The 17,431-nt window shown below is 40.9% G+C and overlaps 1 protein-coding gene and 1 long non-coding RNA gene across 17 annotated transcripts in view; one reads left to right on the plus strand and one right to left on the minus strand.

The window, feature by feature from the left end:
• The first annotated feature begins 2,832 nt into the window (after positions 1-2,832).
• Positions 2,833-8,877, plus strand: LOC140705004 (uncharacterized). Its single transcript, XR_013541579.1, has 3 exons — positions 2,833-2,876; positions 5,171-8,275; positions 8,652-8,877. It is a non-coding gene; the product is annotated as an uncharacterized LOC140705004 (long non-coding RNA).
• Positions 7,823-17,431, minus strand: part of NEDD4L (NEDD4 like E3 ubiquitin protein ligase) — a 322,144-nt gene continuing 312,535 nt past the window's right edge. For all 16 annotated transcript variants that reach the window (XM_078385189.1, XM_072992884.2, XM_072992886.2 and 13 more), the window contains 6 exons: positions 16,320-16,380; positions 13,678-13,737; positions 12,569-12,676; positions 11,338-11,434; positions 10,815-10,887; positions 7,823-8,295 (listed from right to left, as the gene is read on the minus strand). In XM_078385189.1, the coding sequence (XP_078241315.1) occupies positions 8,193-8,295; positions 10,815-10,887; positions 11,338-11,434; positions 12,569-12,676; positions 13,678-13,737; positions 16,320-16,380 (502 nt within the window). In that variant the 3' untranslated portion in view covers positions 7,823-8,192. The remainder of the gene's footprint in view (positions 8,296-10,814; positions 10,888-11,337; positions 11,435-12,568; positions 12,677-13,677; positions 13,738-16,319; positions 16,381-17,431) is intronic.

Genomic DNA, 17,431 nt, shown 5'->3' on the forward strand with positions numbered 1-17,431 from the left:
ACTTAGAGGGGGAAAGGATCCCCTTTGTTGTTGCTGCAGTGACAACAGGTCATCAAAAACACTCACAGATGTATTGCGGATCACGGAGTGATCTCTCACTAGATCCCAGTCTACTCTCTGCTTACTCAATAAGAATAGCATCACTGTCTTTACAACTGTGCACATAGAGGTCCTGCTGCTTGTATGTTCTCCAAACATCACACTATAAAAAAGATTGCAGAAATTTGCTGTTTGGCCCAACCTGGCGCCTCTCAAACTGCGTTTTGTGACACAGGTGATCAGCAAAAAAGCTAGTTCATTATAACAATTCATCATCCTCACATTAAAACCACCACAGCCGTGTTCATCATCACATGAAGCTATTTGGAAACCTATTTGGATGTTCTCTGAGAGCTGAACTGGTGATTTGCTCAGTTCTGCTTCGTATGAAACACCCAAACTATCAGGAAATTTTTAAGGCAAAGTTGCAAGCTGGCATATTACTGTTCTGTTTCTCAGGATAGGGTTAACTCAGTTGGACAAAACAGGAGAGAGGGGAAAAATTACTTTCAGTGTGGCTCTCTCTTCCCTATCTTTATTCCGAAGACAAATGCATTTATAGCTTAAAGCCTTATTTCTAAAAAGTTGACTTATGTTTTTTTCCCCCGCTAGCACTTCACCGGCTTGCTTTCCCGATTCTTTTTGCCATCAAATGTATCGAGGGGTGGCAAGGGTCTCAGTCCACATTAGCCACAGCTCTATCAGATATTCAGAATACAGTTAACTTGATCATACGCAGAAGGGAAGCAGGATAGCTCTGTCACCCATTGTCTCCGAAGAGGAAGTGTCAACTACATGCCCAACTTCTCTGATTCTTCAGGATTCCATAGGGACTTGAGGGCCTCTATGTCTAGTGACGGCTCACCTTTTCAGACTATTGCTCTCTATGCGAAGACAGCAATGATGGTAGGGAAAGGGGTCTTTGGCTTCTTTCATTATGCATTCAATGTAATCTCATGTTTCTTAAAGATGGTGCTTGCAGTTCCAGAGGTACTACAAGCCAAAGAAACATGGCCTTCAGAAACTAATGAAGGTGCCGTGCTGATATTTGAGGGAGGCATGAGCAGGCATGAATTGACCAACTTGACAATTTCACCACAAATGTGGATACGTTTCTATTTTTTAGAATGAAATCAACTTATCTCTTGATCCCTACCATTACTGTGCCACATATTTATGATTTCATTTCCTAGGTCACAAAATTGATATTTTAAAAATTAAACAGCATCTGATTTGAAATCGACAGTTTACCCACCTATAACTGTAGTTCTTCGAGTGGACCTCTGTGATTCACACCCTGGGTGATTTGCTCCTGCGCGGAGCCTCATCGGAAGATTCTAGAGCTTCTGCCGTAGCAATGAACACATTAGAATATGCCCCTCCCCACCCGTATAAGTACCTTGGCGCCAAGTGTCCCCTTTCAGCTGTGTCAACCGCCGCTTAATAGTAAGCAAACAATGGTGTGTCAGAGGGGAGGTTGGGCGGGATGTGTGAATTACAGAGGTCCACTTGAAGAACTACAATTACAGGTGGTTAACCTGTTCTTCTTCTTCGTGGCCTCTGTGAATCACACCCTGGGTGACTAATAAGCTGTCTTACCTGGAGGCAGGGTGTCACGCCAAGGTAGAGGCTAGAACAGCACGTCCAAATGCCACATCAGACTTCTGCCAGAGGTTGAGTTTATAATGACAGATAAACGTGGACAGCTATCCCCAAGTGGCAGAGGCACAGACGTCTGGAAGAGGTACACCAACTGAGAAAGGTTGTAGAGGCTGCCACTGTCCTGATGGAGTGAGGGCAAACCACTCTAGGGGCTGGTTGTCGAGCAAGTTGATAAGCCAAATGGATGGTAGAGGCGACCCATCTGGAGATAAATTGCGAAGTCACCTGACAGCCTTTTGTAGCCACCTGATGGCTTATGAAGAGACGAGATGACCGTCTATGGTTGGGTATGTTGGAGATAAAAAGCAAGAGCTCTTCTGACATCCAATGTATGGAGTATTTTTTCTTGGTTTGAAGAAGGTGACAGAAAAAATGAAGGAAGGACAATTGGCTGGGAAAGATGAAATTGAGAGACAATTTTGGGGAGGAAGGAAATGTCCATGAATAACTTCACCTTATCAGGAAAAAATTGCAGATAAGGGTAGTCATAGCGTAAAGCTGCCAATTCACTAGCTTGTCGAGCTGAGGTGATGGCTGTTTTAAAAGTGAGGCGTCTTAAGTAGCTAATGGCTCAAAAGGAGCTTTGGTAAGCTGTTTCAAAGCAAGAGTTAGTGACCATTGTGGAGAGGGAGGTTGGGTATTGGGGAAGATATGAGAGAGACCTTTCTGAAAACGTTTCATTGTTGGATATTTGAAGAAGTTTGCTGCTGGAGAATTAGGAGGTTGGTATGATATTGTTTCCAAATGGTAGACTCTCAAGGATGAGATGGAGAGGCCCTTGGATTTGAGATGGAGGAGGAAGCGGAGAACAGTGGAAAGTGATGGATTGATGGAGGATGATGAGGAAGATTTGGTAAAGGATTGAAGTTTCTTCCATTTGTACAGGTAGGCTTTCCTTGAGGATGGTTTTTTGGCATGATGAAGAACATTCCTTAACGAGGGAGAATCCTCCACGTTGCCAGGTGCAGAACAGGTAAGTCCAGGTGTAGGACTTGGGAGTTGTTCTGTGTGAGAAGGTGTGGCAGGCAGGGGAGATGGTGGATGTCTGATGAGAGACTGCAGAGAACTGGGAACCAAGTCTGTCTTGGCTACCAAGGGGTTATAATGATGGCATTGGTTTTGTCTTGTTATAGACGGATGACAACTTTGTGGAGGAGAGGGAATGGTGGAAAAAGGTAGGTCTTGGGCTAATGGCCAACAAATGTGTCTCCCTGGGAATGTTTTCCTATTCCTGTTCGGGAGCAATACAGTTGACATTTCTGATTCGCTCGGAAGGCAAAGAGATCAAAAGTTGGTGTGCCCCATTTCCGGCATAGTTGGTGGAATACTGATTTAGTTCCCACTCATGAGCTTGGGCATCTGTACGGCAGAGTGAGTCTGCTAGGTCGTTGTCTTGACCAGCGATATGTAAGGCTGAGACAGATGTGATGTTGCAGACACCACTCCCAGTGGTCGACCGCTAGGTAGAGGAGACCTGGGGAGTGGGTGACACCTTGTTTTAGGATGCAGTACATTGCCGTGGTGTTGTCAGTGGCGATCTGTACCATTTTTCCTACAAAAAGGTTTCTGAAAGCCTTGCAGGCCTTTATGATGGCTAGTAACTCCAACACATTCATGTGAAGCAATTTTCTCTGTGAGACCATTTGGTGTGATCTGTGAGGGATTTGCAATGAGCCCCCCAGCCAGTGCGACTGGCGTCGGTAATAACTTGTATTCGCGGGCGAGGTTGTTGGAACAGTCGCCCAATAGAAAGGTTGATATGGGAATGTAACCATTGAAGTTGAGAGGCTGATTCTGGAGTGACTCTTAGGAGAGTGTGGGGAGAATCTGATAGTGGATCAAATAGGTCCAGAAACGAGGATTGGGGAGATCTCATTTTGAGACGCACATGTTGTACAACTGATGTCATAGAGGCCATGGTGCCTAGAACTCGTTGCACCGTTAAGTCAGGTATCAAGGCATGTGGAGTGAAGCCGCGAAGTAAGGTGAAGAGATTTTATCTATTTATATTTATTTATTTATTTATTTGATTTATATCCCGCCCATCTGGTATATTTATACCACTCTTTTCTGCAGGGAGGAATGCACAAGCTCATGTGGAGTCTACGAGTGTGCTTATGTAATGTAGTACAGTATAGTCCTTGTAGGTTTTAATGTTGATTTTTGTTCGTTGATAGTTAGACCAAGATCGCGAAGGGTGAGGGTGAAATGGGTGTCTTGTCAAGCTTTGTGACAGGAGTGTGCTACAAGGAGCAAGTAATCGATATATGGAAAGATTAGAATGTTTTAGAAGTCTGAGGTAGGCGGCTTGGTGAACACTCGCAGAGCTGTTGCAAGGCTGAATGGGAGTCTTTTGAATTTTTATGCTTGTGATCCAAGTTAGAAATGAAGGAATTTTCTGTGTGTGGGATGTATTGCAATATGAAAGTAAGCATCTCTTAGGTCTATGACGGTGAGCCAGTCATTTTTTCGAAGTAAGGGAAGAACCGATTCTAGAGTAACCATGAGGAATTTTGTGGTGACGATGTAGTTGTTTAATAATCTTAAATCTAGAATAGGGCAAAGACCCCTGTCTTTCTTGGGGATGGTGAAATAGCAAGAGAAAAGCTCGGTGTTGTTTTGATAGATGGGTTGTACGGCATCTTTCAGAGGTGAATTCATTATTTCTTCTTGTAGGGGTTCTGACGGAGGAGTAATGACGTGTGTTGTCGGAAGAAGTTTGAAGAAGTGGATGTGGTAGCCGTTTTTGATGATGGAGAGTACCCAGGAATCTGTGGTGGTGGATCCCTATGCAGGTGTTTCCAGAGGGCAGGGTTGGTGGGGTAGGTGGCAATCTTGGTCAGAGGAACGTCAAACATGGTGTTTGGGTTTCCGGTCATTCCGCCTAGTGGCAAGCTGTTGCCGGGGTTTGGCTCTTTGGTTTTTGAAGTATGGATTGTAAGAGCTTTGTCGTGGAGGGTCTCATTGGAACCTCTGGTACCAACAACCTCTGGGGTGTTTCTATTGATTTTGCTGAAGACATTGCTGGTAGGAAGGGTAAACTCCCCAATGCCTGGCTGCTGAACGTTTCTTTTGTATGTTCTCTAGTACAGTATATGGTCAGTTTCAGCATGAAAAAGACCTGCTCCATCGACGGGGAGGTCTTCAATACGTGCCCGAGCATCTTTGGCTAAGCCGACCGTTCTGAGCTTGGAAAAACGGCATAGGGCTACTGAAGTGGCCATGGACTTGGCTGTAGCGTCTACAGTGTGGTGGGTGGAAAGCATCTGTTGTTTAGCAACGGAGAGACCTTCTTGTTGGAAGGTTTGAGCTAGTATCTTTTTATCCTCTGGCAGGGATTCAATAAAGGTGAGCAAAATTATGAGGCTCTCAATGAGGCAGTTGAAAGAAACTGAAAGGGGACGCTTGGCACCAAGGTACTTTACCGTGTGGGGAGGGGCCTATTCTAATGTGTTCATTCCTACCGCAGAAGCTCTATAATCTTCCAATGAGGCTCCGTGCAGGCGCGAATCACCCAGGGTGTGATTCACAGAGGCCACGAAGAAGAAGATATGCTACAGCTACTTTGATTTCATGACACCATCTTTTAGTCTCACAATCTGTTTTATCTTAAGAGGTTTGTTGTTGTCTGTCCCAGCAGCATCTCTACCACATGCGTGGTTCATACAGAGACTGGGAGGAATCACAGAAGGAAGGCACTCTGAACTGATAAAATATTAAGGTGACAAAACTGGAACTCATGGCTCAAGGTCACACTGTCCTCAAATCTCTATAAAATAGGATCCAAGATGAGAGCAATTTAAATTATAAGGAGGACAGAGGAATGATACTGCCCAAGGAGTAATCTGCCATGAACACTCACTACAGAACAGAGAGACTTCCCTCTATACTGACAACCTGCTCCCAAAGTATCAGTAAATGCAAGTCTTTAATCAGCAGTAACATGGTAATTGTGGTGCCAATTACTGATTCTTGGTTTTATTTCCAGTTTGGCCTTATTAGGTTTGAATCCTCAAATGGAGTTAGAAATAATTTCATTTATCTTTTCATCAATTTGTTGCGTAGAATCATTAAGAAAAAGAGCTCAGATTTAAAACTTCCTGGTCCCTAATAGTGATGGTACCTACATTTCATAACCATGAGAGGAACAGACCAAAAACAATAAAACTTAAAAATAAAGCCCCTAAAAACATTTTGTTTATCATGCTTTTAGCGTGGAAAGTGGGAGCTGTAAATGAAACAAAATACTTATGAGAAATCAAATGTACATAACAAAGAATCCTGTAGCCCCTTAAGGCTGACAAATTTTATAAGGTACAAGCTTTTGTAGCCCCCTTCTTCATATGCACCTTGTTAGTCTTTAAGGCTTCACAAGACATTTTATTGGGTTTTGCTGCAACAGCCAGTAAACCAACAGGTCTACCCATCAGAAAATTACTGGGGTGAACTTTGCCTGAGAAAATACAGTGGTGCCCCGCATAGCGACAATCTGTTCCAGAAAAATAGTTGCTATGTGGAATCGTCGCAATACGAAACAAAAAAGCCCATAGGAATGCATTAAAACACAATTAATGTGTTCCTATGGGCAAAAAACTCACCGTTATGCGAAAATCCTCCATATGGCCACCATTTTTGCTGCCTGGTAAGCGAGGAATGGGCGCGAAAACACAGCGGGCGGCCATTTTTTAACCCGGCAGCCATTTTGGAACCGCCGATCAGCTGTTCTAAAAACATCGCAATGCGATCGCAAAACAATTGCAAAAAAATTCTTCGCTATGCGGATTCGTCGTTAAACGGGGCACCCGTTAAGCGAGGCACCACTGTATTTAGGTTTATGTTTATGCAGAGTGTAAGCCCACTATATTGAATAGATCTTATTCCCTAGCAGGCATGTTTAAGACGGCAGCCTTACTTGGATCGTGACTCATTTGCTGAATTTACCTTAAACAGCCCAAGTCACGGTCAACTGAATTAAATCAGCTTTCAGAGTTGCCAAACCAGTTCTCCACAATTCCTATTCACCTGGATCTCATCTGCAATTTCCTTTTTAATCTATTACGTAACAGTTACAAGTCGCGCGTTACTGTCTGGTCATGCAACATGTCATATGTTACAAATGTGGCTAGAACTGCATATATTCAATAAATCTTGGCCTGGGGAAGGAACCCACCAAACCCACAAAATACAAGTTGCAGGTTCAACTCAATTAGGTATGCTTGCTTTACTTTGTCAGCCACTGCCAAATTCACAACAGACAGGTATCGCACCAAAAAGACATGGGTAAAAAGAAAGGCATCTCTCCACATTAATGTTCATGTTTGTATGTTTTCTAAAGCGCACAAGCTTCGTGTGGTACATAAAGTGCTTCTAGAATCGGTGCAGTTAAAATGGGGGGAGGGGAGTTGTCCCAATCATTTAGATATGATTAGCAAATGAATACAGACAGGAGATAAAATGGATCTGGTCTGTACAACGGCCAAACCGAGCAGTGTCAAGGGTCCTTCAAAATACCTCTGTCGCAAGGAGAGAATTAGTAGAATGGTCACAATACAAAGGTAAGCAAAAGGATTAAGCATTCCACCCCCCAGGACAATAATGCCAATCCCATCACCAAGAGAGCTATAATACATATATAAATATTATTAAGGAATAGTGAGGCAATTTCTTTATTGAATGAGAAATCGGGCATGCTGTATTATGATCCTTTTGTAAATACTCTGTGGATTTGTATAAAATACTGTACATCCCAAATCACTAATTGTTTTTTTTCTTTGTTGTCCGTGAAAGCTCAATACAGATGATTAAAAGGCATTAGGTATTTTCTGATAATACTTCCAATCTGCAGAAAATTTCTTACAAAAGGGTGCTCCTAGGATTGTAAAAAATCAAGAGCATAAGGCTGAAATCAATTAAAAAAACAACAGGGACTTTTAATAATAGAATGCCACCAGCATCAAATCAAGGCAAAAATAATAGGGAAAGGAAATAATTGATTTTTTCCAGTAGATGATTTTTTTCATGTTTAATTGTAATGAAATAAAATTTGAAAATATCTGAATCATTTTTAAAAAGTAAACATTGAGCTGTAATACTATACCTGTAAAATGATTAGTTCCATTCATTGTCATTAGAAAGTGTGTAAAACATTTATTAAGGGCTTTTGCCTTCAGAGGCACAACATAAATAGAATTAAGTCCTGCTGAAATGTAGTCAAGAGTACACATCAACCAGTTGGTAATTAGCCGTGGAAATTTCAGAAATACTATCCACAGGTGAGAGAAAAAAGTTACTTCCAGCCACTGGATTTAGATATCTGCACTGTATAAGAGTTTGCTCCATGAACCAACCACATGTGCAATCGTATTCTGCCACTGCCTCTTGTAAATGTCTATTAGGCAAACTGAAAAGTGCACACAGAACTTGCTCCGTGAACAGAATCTTTGTTTTCAGAGTATTGATAAGAATAGTGATGATCTGGAACAGGGGCCTCCTTAATCCACTCCTTCGAACCCTTGAGCGTTTTCAACAGCCATAAGGAGCTTCTCTCGCAGTTCTTCAAAAGATTCATATGGAGGTAAGTCAAGGCGATTAAAGCTGAAACAGAAGGAGGGAGAATGGGTAAATGACCACAGAACAGGGTTAATTGCAAATCTGTTCACATTCTTTGCACTGTAAAGTCACTTGGGATCTATCATTGTGGAGCACAGAAGAAGAGGAATACAACACCTAGTCCTCTCAATGCTCTTAGACTGCACCGTCTCATGTTCCTCACTGTGGCAATTGCGGGTAATGCTGAGGTCCTTAGGTGCTGAGGTCCAACCATGTCTGGGAGCCAAATTTTGCCCACACTCATTTTAAAGGTACCTTTGAAAAGTCTGAGAACTTGGGAGTAACTAATTACAAATAGTTGTTGTGGGTTTTCACACTTCACACTTTCCTCTTTGTCCCAGCTCCTGCCAAAGGTAAAGCTCAACAAAACTTGGCTCCCAGCTCTCAAAAATACAGCGTGCAAAAAATCAACGAACTCTACCCAGCCACAAGGACAGGGGATCACTACACACAAAAGACCAGCTAATGACACCCATCAACCACAGTGACAGATAATCTCTTCTCCTTAGCACAACAATACACCCACAACAAGACACACTAATTACCCATCCACAGAAAAAGACAAAAGCCTATCTCACAGCCATGAATACTGCATTCCCAATCCAACTACACCAGAGCACAGAGTGCTGTCCTCTGAAGATGCCAGCCACAGAAACTGGCGAAACATTGGGAAGAACAACCTTCAGAACATGGCCAAAGAGCCCGAAAAACCCACAACAACCATTAGATCCCGGCCGTGAAAGCCTTCGCGAATACATAATTACAAATAACTTGCTGTTTGTAATTAATACCTGTACCCAATTACTAGTAATTATATTACTTATGTAACCTGATGAGAAATATTGTAATTCCTTTTGCATGGTAACTGTACTTTATAATTATTTTTATAGTTACAAAGATGATGTAGAGAAGGAATATCATACTGTTCTGGTGCTCTGTTGTGGGCACTGCCTGTGATGAGGTGGGGCAGAAAAATGGCGAGAGGCCAGTGCCTTGCATTATACAGATTTTTTAAAGAAGTAATTAAAATGTAAATCGAAAGGAATATAACGATAGCTAGAAGTTATTATGGGGTATGCACCATAACTAAATAGCCAGAATCCTACAGCTGATTTATGCCTGCATAAGGGAGGCTGCATTATGTCTTGGAAGCAAATTGCCACTCATTAATAAGGTACCTGATGGGTTCCTAGAAATACATCTGATGTGTGATTCAGAGCAGATCCAGGAATGAAACCAGCATCTTATTAATATACAGCAATTAGCTTCCAAAACTTATGCAACTTCCCTTATGCAGGTGCAAATCAAGGACTGGACTTGGGTACATCCTGATGCTGTCAGGAAGAACGGAACACATTTCTTTTTTTGTATTGCAAAGTGAAGCATGTTGTGTATGCAGCACACAAGTCCAGAAGCTGAAGAAACTATGTAAATTAAAAATGCCTAAGGTTTCAATATGTCCATTCAGACTGTACTTCAACTCATGGGGTGGACTGTGAACTGAAGAAGGGAAAAGAAGAGGAGCAAAGCATGCCACAACACTGAATGCCTTCTCCCTCGCTTGCAAGGTGTTAGGATCAGACAGATTATTTCTGTAGACTTCTGAACACTCAATAGCAGTGTTTCCAAAGGTGGCCCTTCCACCTGCAGAAAACATTTGTGGCTCTTCGAAGCGGAGCACAGATTTTTCACCAACATGTTCAACAACAGCTCTCTGTGTTATATCCTAGGATCTCCTAAGGCTCAGAAGTTCCCTTTCAGAGGATGTGAACCTGGGTAAAGGCAACTGGTTGTACCCTGCTTTGCGTAAATTGAATTGTTTGTTGCTCACACGAAGCCACCACACAACTTCATATTTTAAACTCTTTCAGAATGTCCCAGGGCCTAAAGCCGAGTGGGCAAAGTCGGCGAATTCAGAGGCTGTGGGCTCATCAGAAGCCCCCGCACCCCTGAAGAATAAGACTGGAATTGGTCAGAAGTCTACTACTGGCCTTGTATATGTTAACTTTAAAGAAAACAGCAGCAGATGAAAGAAGCTTCTTATTGAGTTAATGTCCAATTTAATCACAGTAAGTACAGTGGTGCCTCGTATAACGAGTGCACCGTTGAACGATGAATCCGCATTGCGATGCGGATTTCCCCATCGCTAATGCAAGGGCATGCTCGCATTACGATGGGGGAACAGCTGTTCAGAGGTTCCAAAATGGCCGCCGGAACACAAAAAATGGGCGCCGGTACACCCAAGATGGCCGCCGGGACGCTCAAAATGGCCGCCGGTACACCCAAGATGGCTGCCGGAACAAGGGAAAACATCGGAGAACAGTGAGTTTTGGGCCCATTTGGAACGCATTAAACTTTGTTTAATGAGTTCCAATGGGTTTTTTGGATCCGTTTTACGATGTTTTCCCATAGCGAAGGTTAATCCGGAACGGATTAACCTCGCTATGCGGGGCACCACTGTAAAGTTAGTGTAAATAAAATTACATTTAGTGTCTGTTACTTACCATGTGTGAGCTCTGGGTAGTTTTTCAGGGCTTCCCCATTGCTCTATTGTAAACAGCTGAGGACCATTTGAACCTGGATCAACAATAAAAACTCATGAATGGAAAAACTCCTTTTAATATACTCCTTATAAACAATGACTGAAGTTTCATTCTGTAAGTTATATCACACATCTGCAGTGATTTTTTGGAAAGAAAAAAAGTTCCTTTTCTTCCGCCCCACCTCCTGAAGGTCTAAAGCAAGTGGTTCCCAATCTTGAGTCTCTATATGTGTATGGACTACAACTACCAGAAATCTTGGCCAACACAGTGAGTAGTGAAGGCTTCTGGGAGTTTTCTGGTCTAGAGGCTCCCATGGCATCGTCTTTGTCATGAGGAAGCTGTTGAGCGCCATGAGATAGGAGGAGGGTATATTAAGGAGATACACCTTTTCATTTTTTTAAAAGAATGCACACTGCAAATTACCTGATCAAAAAGAATCAAAAACATTACGACCCAGTGAGATGACCTGTCAAGATAAACTCACCATAAAGTTCAGCAAATCCATTCATAGGCACTCGTGATGTCCCAGTTACAAACTGCAGTAGTCGGATACGTTTCTCAGCATCCATCAATAGAACAGCCTGTTTTTAAAAAAAGGGTTACAGAAGCTCATAGATGCTTTGATAGATAGATATGTCTCTCACACCCACAGGCAAAGCAAAGCACCTGATCGTATAATAGGATTTTACAACTGAAACTGCAATCTGAGAAACAGGCAAGACCTTTTAACCTACATAAAGATCTTCTCATGTAAGCAGATTAGAAATGCCCTGCAACTCAGTCCCAAAGGTCTATCTAGTTTAATATTAGGTTCTTCCAGTTGTTAACCAAGTGACTTCAGTAAGCCCATCAGCAGGACATAATGGCAACAGACCTTGTCTAATTTATGTTACAGGATAGGCAGAAGCATAATCGCCTCTGGTACTGCACTGAATTGTAAGCTGAAATCCTGTTGCTTAGTATTAAAAAATTTGTAACTTTCAGTCCATTCCAGATAATGAGCTTCTAGGCACAATTCTTGGGGTGATAGTGGGGGTCAAGCACACTCACCAAGCCAGCATGCACGTAGGTAGGAACGGATTGAAAGTGACAAGATTTCTGACACTAAGCAACTTGATTTTCAACAATGAACTGCAAGGACCCTAAGGGTATCTCAGTCCAACCCTGTTAATGTAGCAGACATGTGTATAAAATTGCAATGAAAACTCCCATTTCAATGAATTCCTCTGTGAATTTACCCTAGGGATGTGAGGAATGTCCACAACATTCCTTCTACGTTTTGTCTGACTGGATCCAACGGGATGCTTTAATGGGGAATTACATTTTTTTTTGGTCTCCTCTTGAGAGTGAGAGATGGACCCCCCTTCTTTCAAGGTCTTTAGTTTTCCCCTTGAAAAGTAAAACCTGGGCACAAAGCAAGCGCAACAGGAGTTGCCGACTATAAGAAAGGTGCAAACAACCCAAAGCAAGCCTTTAAATTGTTGCATTTCCCCAAACATAAGGAGAAGATATTTCATTTTTGTGCAACCGGTATGTGAAAAATGTTGGGATTTTGCATAGAAACATCACACTTGTAACTGAGGGGATGATTTGAGACATCCAGGAGTTGTTGAAGTGGTCTAAGTGGTTAGTGTTTGCTTTAGAGAACAAAATCAGAAGGAAGCCTATGAGGGAAAAAGCCTAGTGGTTATATCATCAAGAATGACAAATGTTACCTTCCAGAACCACTGAATGACAGGATGGTTTGGGCAATACCCATTCTTGTAGATCGTATGCTGTCTCCAGTCATTGACGTCAACATCACCAAGACCACACATTAGCAACTGTGAATGAATGAGATTTTTGAAGCATGAAAACCAACTGTTGTACTGGCAACTATGTGGTGTTTTCATAAATTCCAGCACCCCAAGAACCCTGCTTGTTATGTTAAGGAATCTTATTAAGGCAATTAAAAAAATATACCTGAAGTATTTCTTTCACGACTGCTTATTAACTTAATAACGTATTGCTTAGGCTATTGCAAAACATCAAACGTACAACACTATATCTTACAACAGCAGCTTTAGATCTAGAAAATGTGACACATCAAAACCACGATTTCATATATACTTCTTTAGCCAATTTGATGACATGAAGGAACCAATTAATAATGGTATACAAAATGTCACTAACAAGTTTCTATGCACGGCAACTCAAAAGTTAAGTCTCATTGTATTCAACAGACTTTCTCCCTGCTAGAAAGCCAGTGTGGTATAATGGTTAGAGGACTGTGCTAGAACGTGGGGAGATCTGGGTTCAAATTCTGGTTGGCCATTTCACAGTCTCTTAACCTGAACTACTTCACAGGGTTATTCAGCAGATGAAAAAGGGATCTGAAGAACAGCATATGCCATTTTTTGCTCATGAGAAGAAAAGTGGGATCTTATTGTAACAAATAATAATGACAAATGGTGCTTAATGTTGTAGTCTGTATCACTCTACACCACAGACACACTTTCTATCAACTTTTCAGGGCAAGGGACACCGAGTATACATTATTTACTATCATTGTTTACTATATACATATACCACTTTTTTTTTTACAAATCACAAATTTTATCAATTAGTCATGACAAGTTACGCAAATCTTACAACACTACCCCAAACAATAGGATTATGGCCAACAAATGTATATATTTACTATATTGTGATTCTCATGCTGAAAAACAGTACTATACAAGAAGCATTACATGCAACACAACTGTCCGTCAGCTGCGGAGTAAATGTTCTGTAAAAGATGCTGTTTGCAATAGTAAAGACAGGAAGAAATAAAAGAGCAACTAACCTCCAGCTCATTTTCATCGAAGATTTTAATTAAATCAAGAGGCAGCAGTTCTGTGAAACCCTGAAGTGGGGTGGGAGTGGGTAGAGAGGGGCGAAAGGAGAGAGAGAAAAAAAGCAGAAAAACATCTCACATGAACACCAGTGTATTTCCAATAAAAATTATGTTTTTCTTAAACCCACTTAGGAGGAAATGCATCACTCCAGAGAAAAGCTACAGCAAATAGCTTCTTATTGATATAATGGTCTTCCTTTTAAGTCTCTGCCGTGTGTTTTTATTTCTCAGTACTGTGTGAAAAAGTGAAAAAATAGGCTTACATCAAATAAACTCCGCTGCTAGGTGAGCACTCTAGAATAATCAATGGGGTTGTTGGGAGGGGCATGTGTGGTCTTACTGGAATCAAGGCAGAAATGCAGTTTCTCACCCTCACTATCCAAATATTGAAAAGTATGGAAGCCTGAAAACCTGTATCGTGATCACACAAATTTCGGCATCTTCACTCCCATACAGAAGTACCAAGTCTTAAAAATAACAACCATAAAATCAGAATGGCTTACCAAGGGACTGACCTCTGTCTGAACATTGAAGTCCCAAAGAAACAAATGAAATAAGGCAGATAAATAGAACACAACAAACACTGTATCATCAAAATCAGAGAATTAATGCCTCCAGGGAGTGAAACAGTCAGGTACTGGCTTCAGTATGACATCACTTTCAATGTTTGTTGTACGTCTATGTATCCATTTGACAACTTTTAAAGCAGCCATCTTTAAATGAAGATGATTCAGAGAACAGGCAACACACAAAAATTGGTGAATCAGATTTCAGTGTCTGGAGTAAGTTTCATGCATGTTCATATCACAACAAGCCTTTATTCCCATATCCTACCATTGTCAACATCATGAAGATGAAACATCAGTAGATGTGAACTGCCCTGTGCCCGAACCCACCGACATATAAGGACTTAGTATCAATCTGAAATTTCAGTAGGAATTCTAATTTGGTTTGGACTATATATTCTCCCATGTATTTTATAAAGTCTATCCATTCTTTAATCTGTAGCACTCACCCACCTATATACGTCACTGTCAACTTAATATACATTTGGGTATCACATTTGTAAGTTTCTAGGTGCCATGGAGCTGTTCACTGTTTTAGCTACAACATGTAAACACAACTGGAATAAGGCAATATTACTAAATCCTATCACTGAAAGGAACATTAGAATTAACATAAAGATGAAATTAGGTATAGCACTTCCTTTTCCCTCTATCTGTTCCTATCTATACTGTCTCATGATGTAGTCCTACTGATTTTCAGACAGAGGCCTTACCAATATTTCATTACAAATTAGTTACTCCAATTTGTTAAAAAGTTACCAACAATTTAAAAAGCTACCATTAAAATGAAACCAGTAAGCTTAACAAGGTGATATTTCACTCAATTTTAATTTATTGTGGGGGTAACTTGAGGGCTGTCATGTTAAATCATTTTAACTGACTTTTTAAATTTTTTCAGTGACATGTTATCAGTCCGTTATTAATAACTGTATTATTAATAATCAATAGAATAAAACAATGTTATAATTTTCAGTAAAACAAAGAACATTAACAGATCCATTTCTTACTTCACATCAGTAAATTAGCTTCAATACTAATTTCCAAGCCCTGCCTTGCCTTTCTATGGAATAACTGAACAGAGAGCAGTCAAGTGGCTGGATGGTCCATGTTGCTTCAGACGGCAGGTAGACGTTTCTTTAAAAATTCATTCCTGCATTAAAAATTACCAGGAAGCAACCCCACCCCCCTTAAATTGCACAGATACATGCCAACCGTACTCCCCTCCAGCGTGCTACTTCTTTAAACCCAGAGTGTTTAATTCACATAGACTACTATTCATAAAACACATTCTTCACCTGCATTTAAAGTGGTACAGTCCACTCTGACCATCACTACCTGCAGCGTATACAGGGCGGGCCCAACCAACTGGGCAAAAGCCAACTGTGCAAGATCATTTTGTATGGTCACAATGGTTATTGTCAACAGCCTGCAATGGAGAGCTTGAAATTGAGGAAAAGAAATCATCTTCTACATGACTAGAAAGCGGCTACAGCTATTTAACGCTACCATTATGTACATGACTAGAAAACGATGTGGCTAAAAAATGTGATACCAGAAACTTAGTAGCTGGATTTTGATACCTTAATCGCTGGATTTTTGAACATATATATAAACAGGCATATATAGTAATGAAATTCTAAAAGTATAAGTTGCCTATGGCATGCTGGCCCTCACCTCCAAGAGAGCAAGCAGTACGTATGTGATGGGATCATCACCATGCTCTTGGCCCTGTTCTTTTCCTACTTTCCATTTTCTTCTTGTAGACAAATTTTGTCACCGAGACAAGGAAAAATGAAAGGAGGATTGTTTTGAAGCTGCTGCGTCTAAAAGCGGGAGGGTGAAAAGCGTGTTGCTGAGTGGCTTGTGCCTGTGATTTGATCACCCTTTGTTCCTACTGTTTCCTATGTGGCTCCACAGGGATACTTTGGAAGCTTTTTTCATTCTTCAATAAAATAGAGCAAAATGTGGCCCAGCCCCCAAAGAGAAGATGCAGTAGGCGACATGCAGCTTAGAGAGGTCACTTACCTCCATAAATGCGTTCATCTGCTTTTGAACCCTGTTGACAAACCTCCACTGGATGACTAAGCTAACGCACAACAGAAAAACAAAACACTTTCATTAGAAAAAATAAGAGAGATTGTTTAAAGGTCTTCACCATGATAATGTTTCTATGGCTTCCCACTTACAGCTTCAGTAATCTTTCATCGAACTGAGATAAAACGTAAGCAGAACAAATGAGGCAAATGCAATCTTTCCTATTCAACTGCAGTATCTGCTGAGCTCATGAATATGTGCAGCTCTTCATTAATTCCTCAGATTTCCTTTGGGAGACCAGATGAGATGGTTTAAAAAATTACTGATGAGCACAAAAGAGTAATTCAAAGGGACCTCTGCTTCGGTTTTTGGCTTGACATTTAAATGGCTTTGCATATATGCTTTAAAGTGCTTCAGAGATTATCTTTCCATGTTAAAATATACTGAATAGTATGAAATTAGTCCTGAGCTTGCTGAGGAGATTATAATTTGTTTCACTGTATTTAAAGACAATTCATCTCTCTGTTGAAAGCCTGGCTAGATTTGGGGAGCTCAACACGCTTGTGTTTCAGAGTTACGACCAAACGACACATTACACTGAGTTCTATGTCATGCACTCCATTTTGTTTTTAATGAAAAGCAATTTGCCGTAATCTGTAACACAAAACAGTGAATAAAGAGTTGAGCGTTTAACACTTTTTTCTACCTGCAATTTTTCTACTAAACATGCCCACCCCTTTACCTCTGCTCCTGAGTACAGCCTCCAGTGACTGTTTTTCATTTAAAATCACGTTAGGGGAAATGCAATTCTTCTATGGTTTGGCCCTTTAATTCTTGAAAGTCAAAACATTTAGGGTCAATTTTTTATAACTGATAAACTATTTTTATAACTGATTATTTAATACAGTAGATTTAAATGTACTGAATGCCTCAAAGTTCTTATCGCATACAAATCCTCACAAGAATCCTGTGATTTAATTAATTACATTTTATAAATGAGAAAGCAGAGCTGAAAACTCCATTATAATCAAAATTCTCTGAACTGACTTCAGTGGGAGATTGTTATTACCTAGTGAGTTCACCATAATGTAGGGATAACAATT

This window comes from Pogona vitticeps, chromosome 2 (assembly GCF_051106095.1).
Source record: "Pogona vitticeps strain Pit_001003342236 chromosome 2, PviZW2.1, whole genome shotgun sequence".
NCBI lineage: Eukaryota > Metazoa > Chordata > Lepidosauria > Squamata > Agamidae > Pogona > Pogona vitticeps.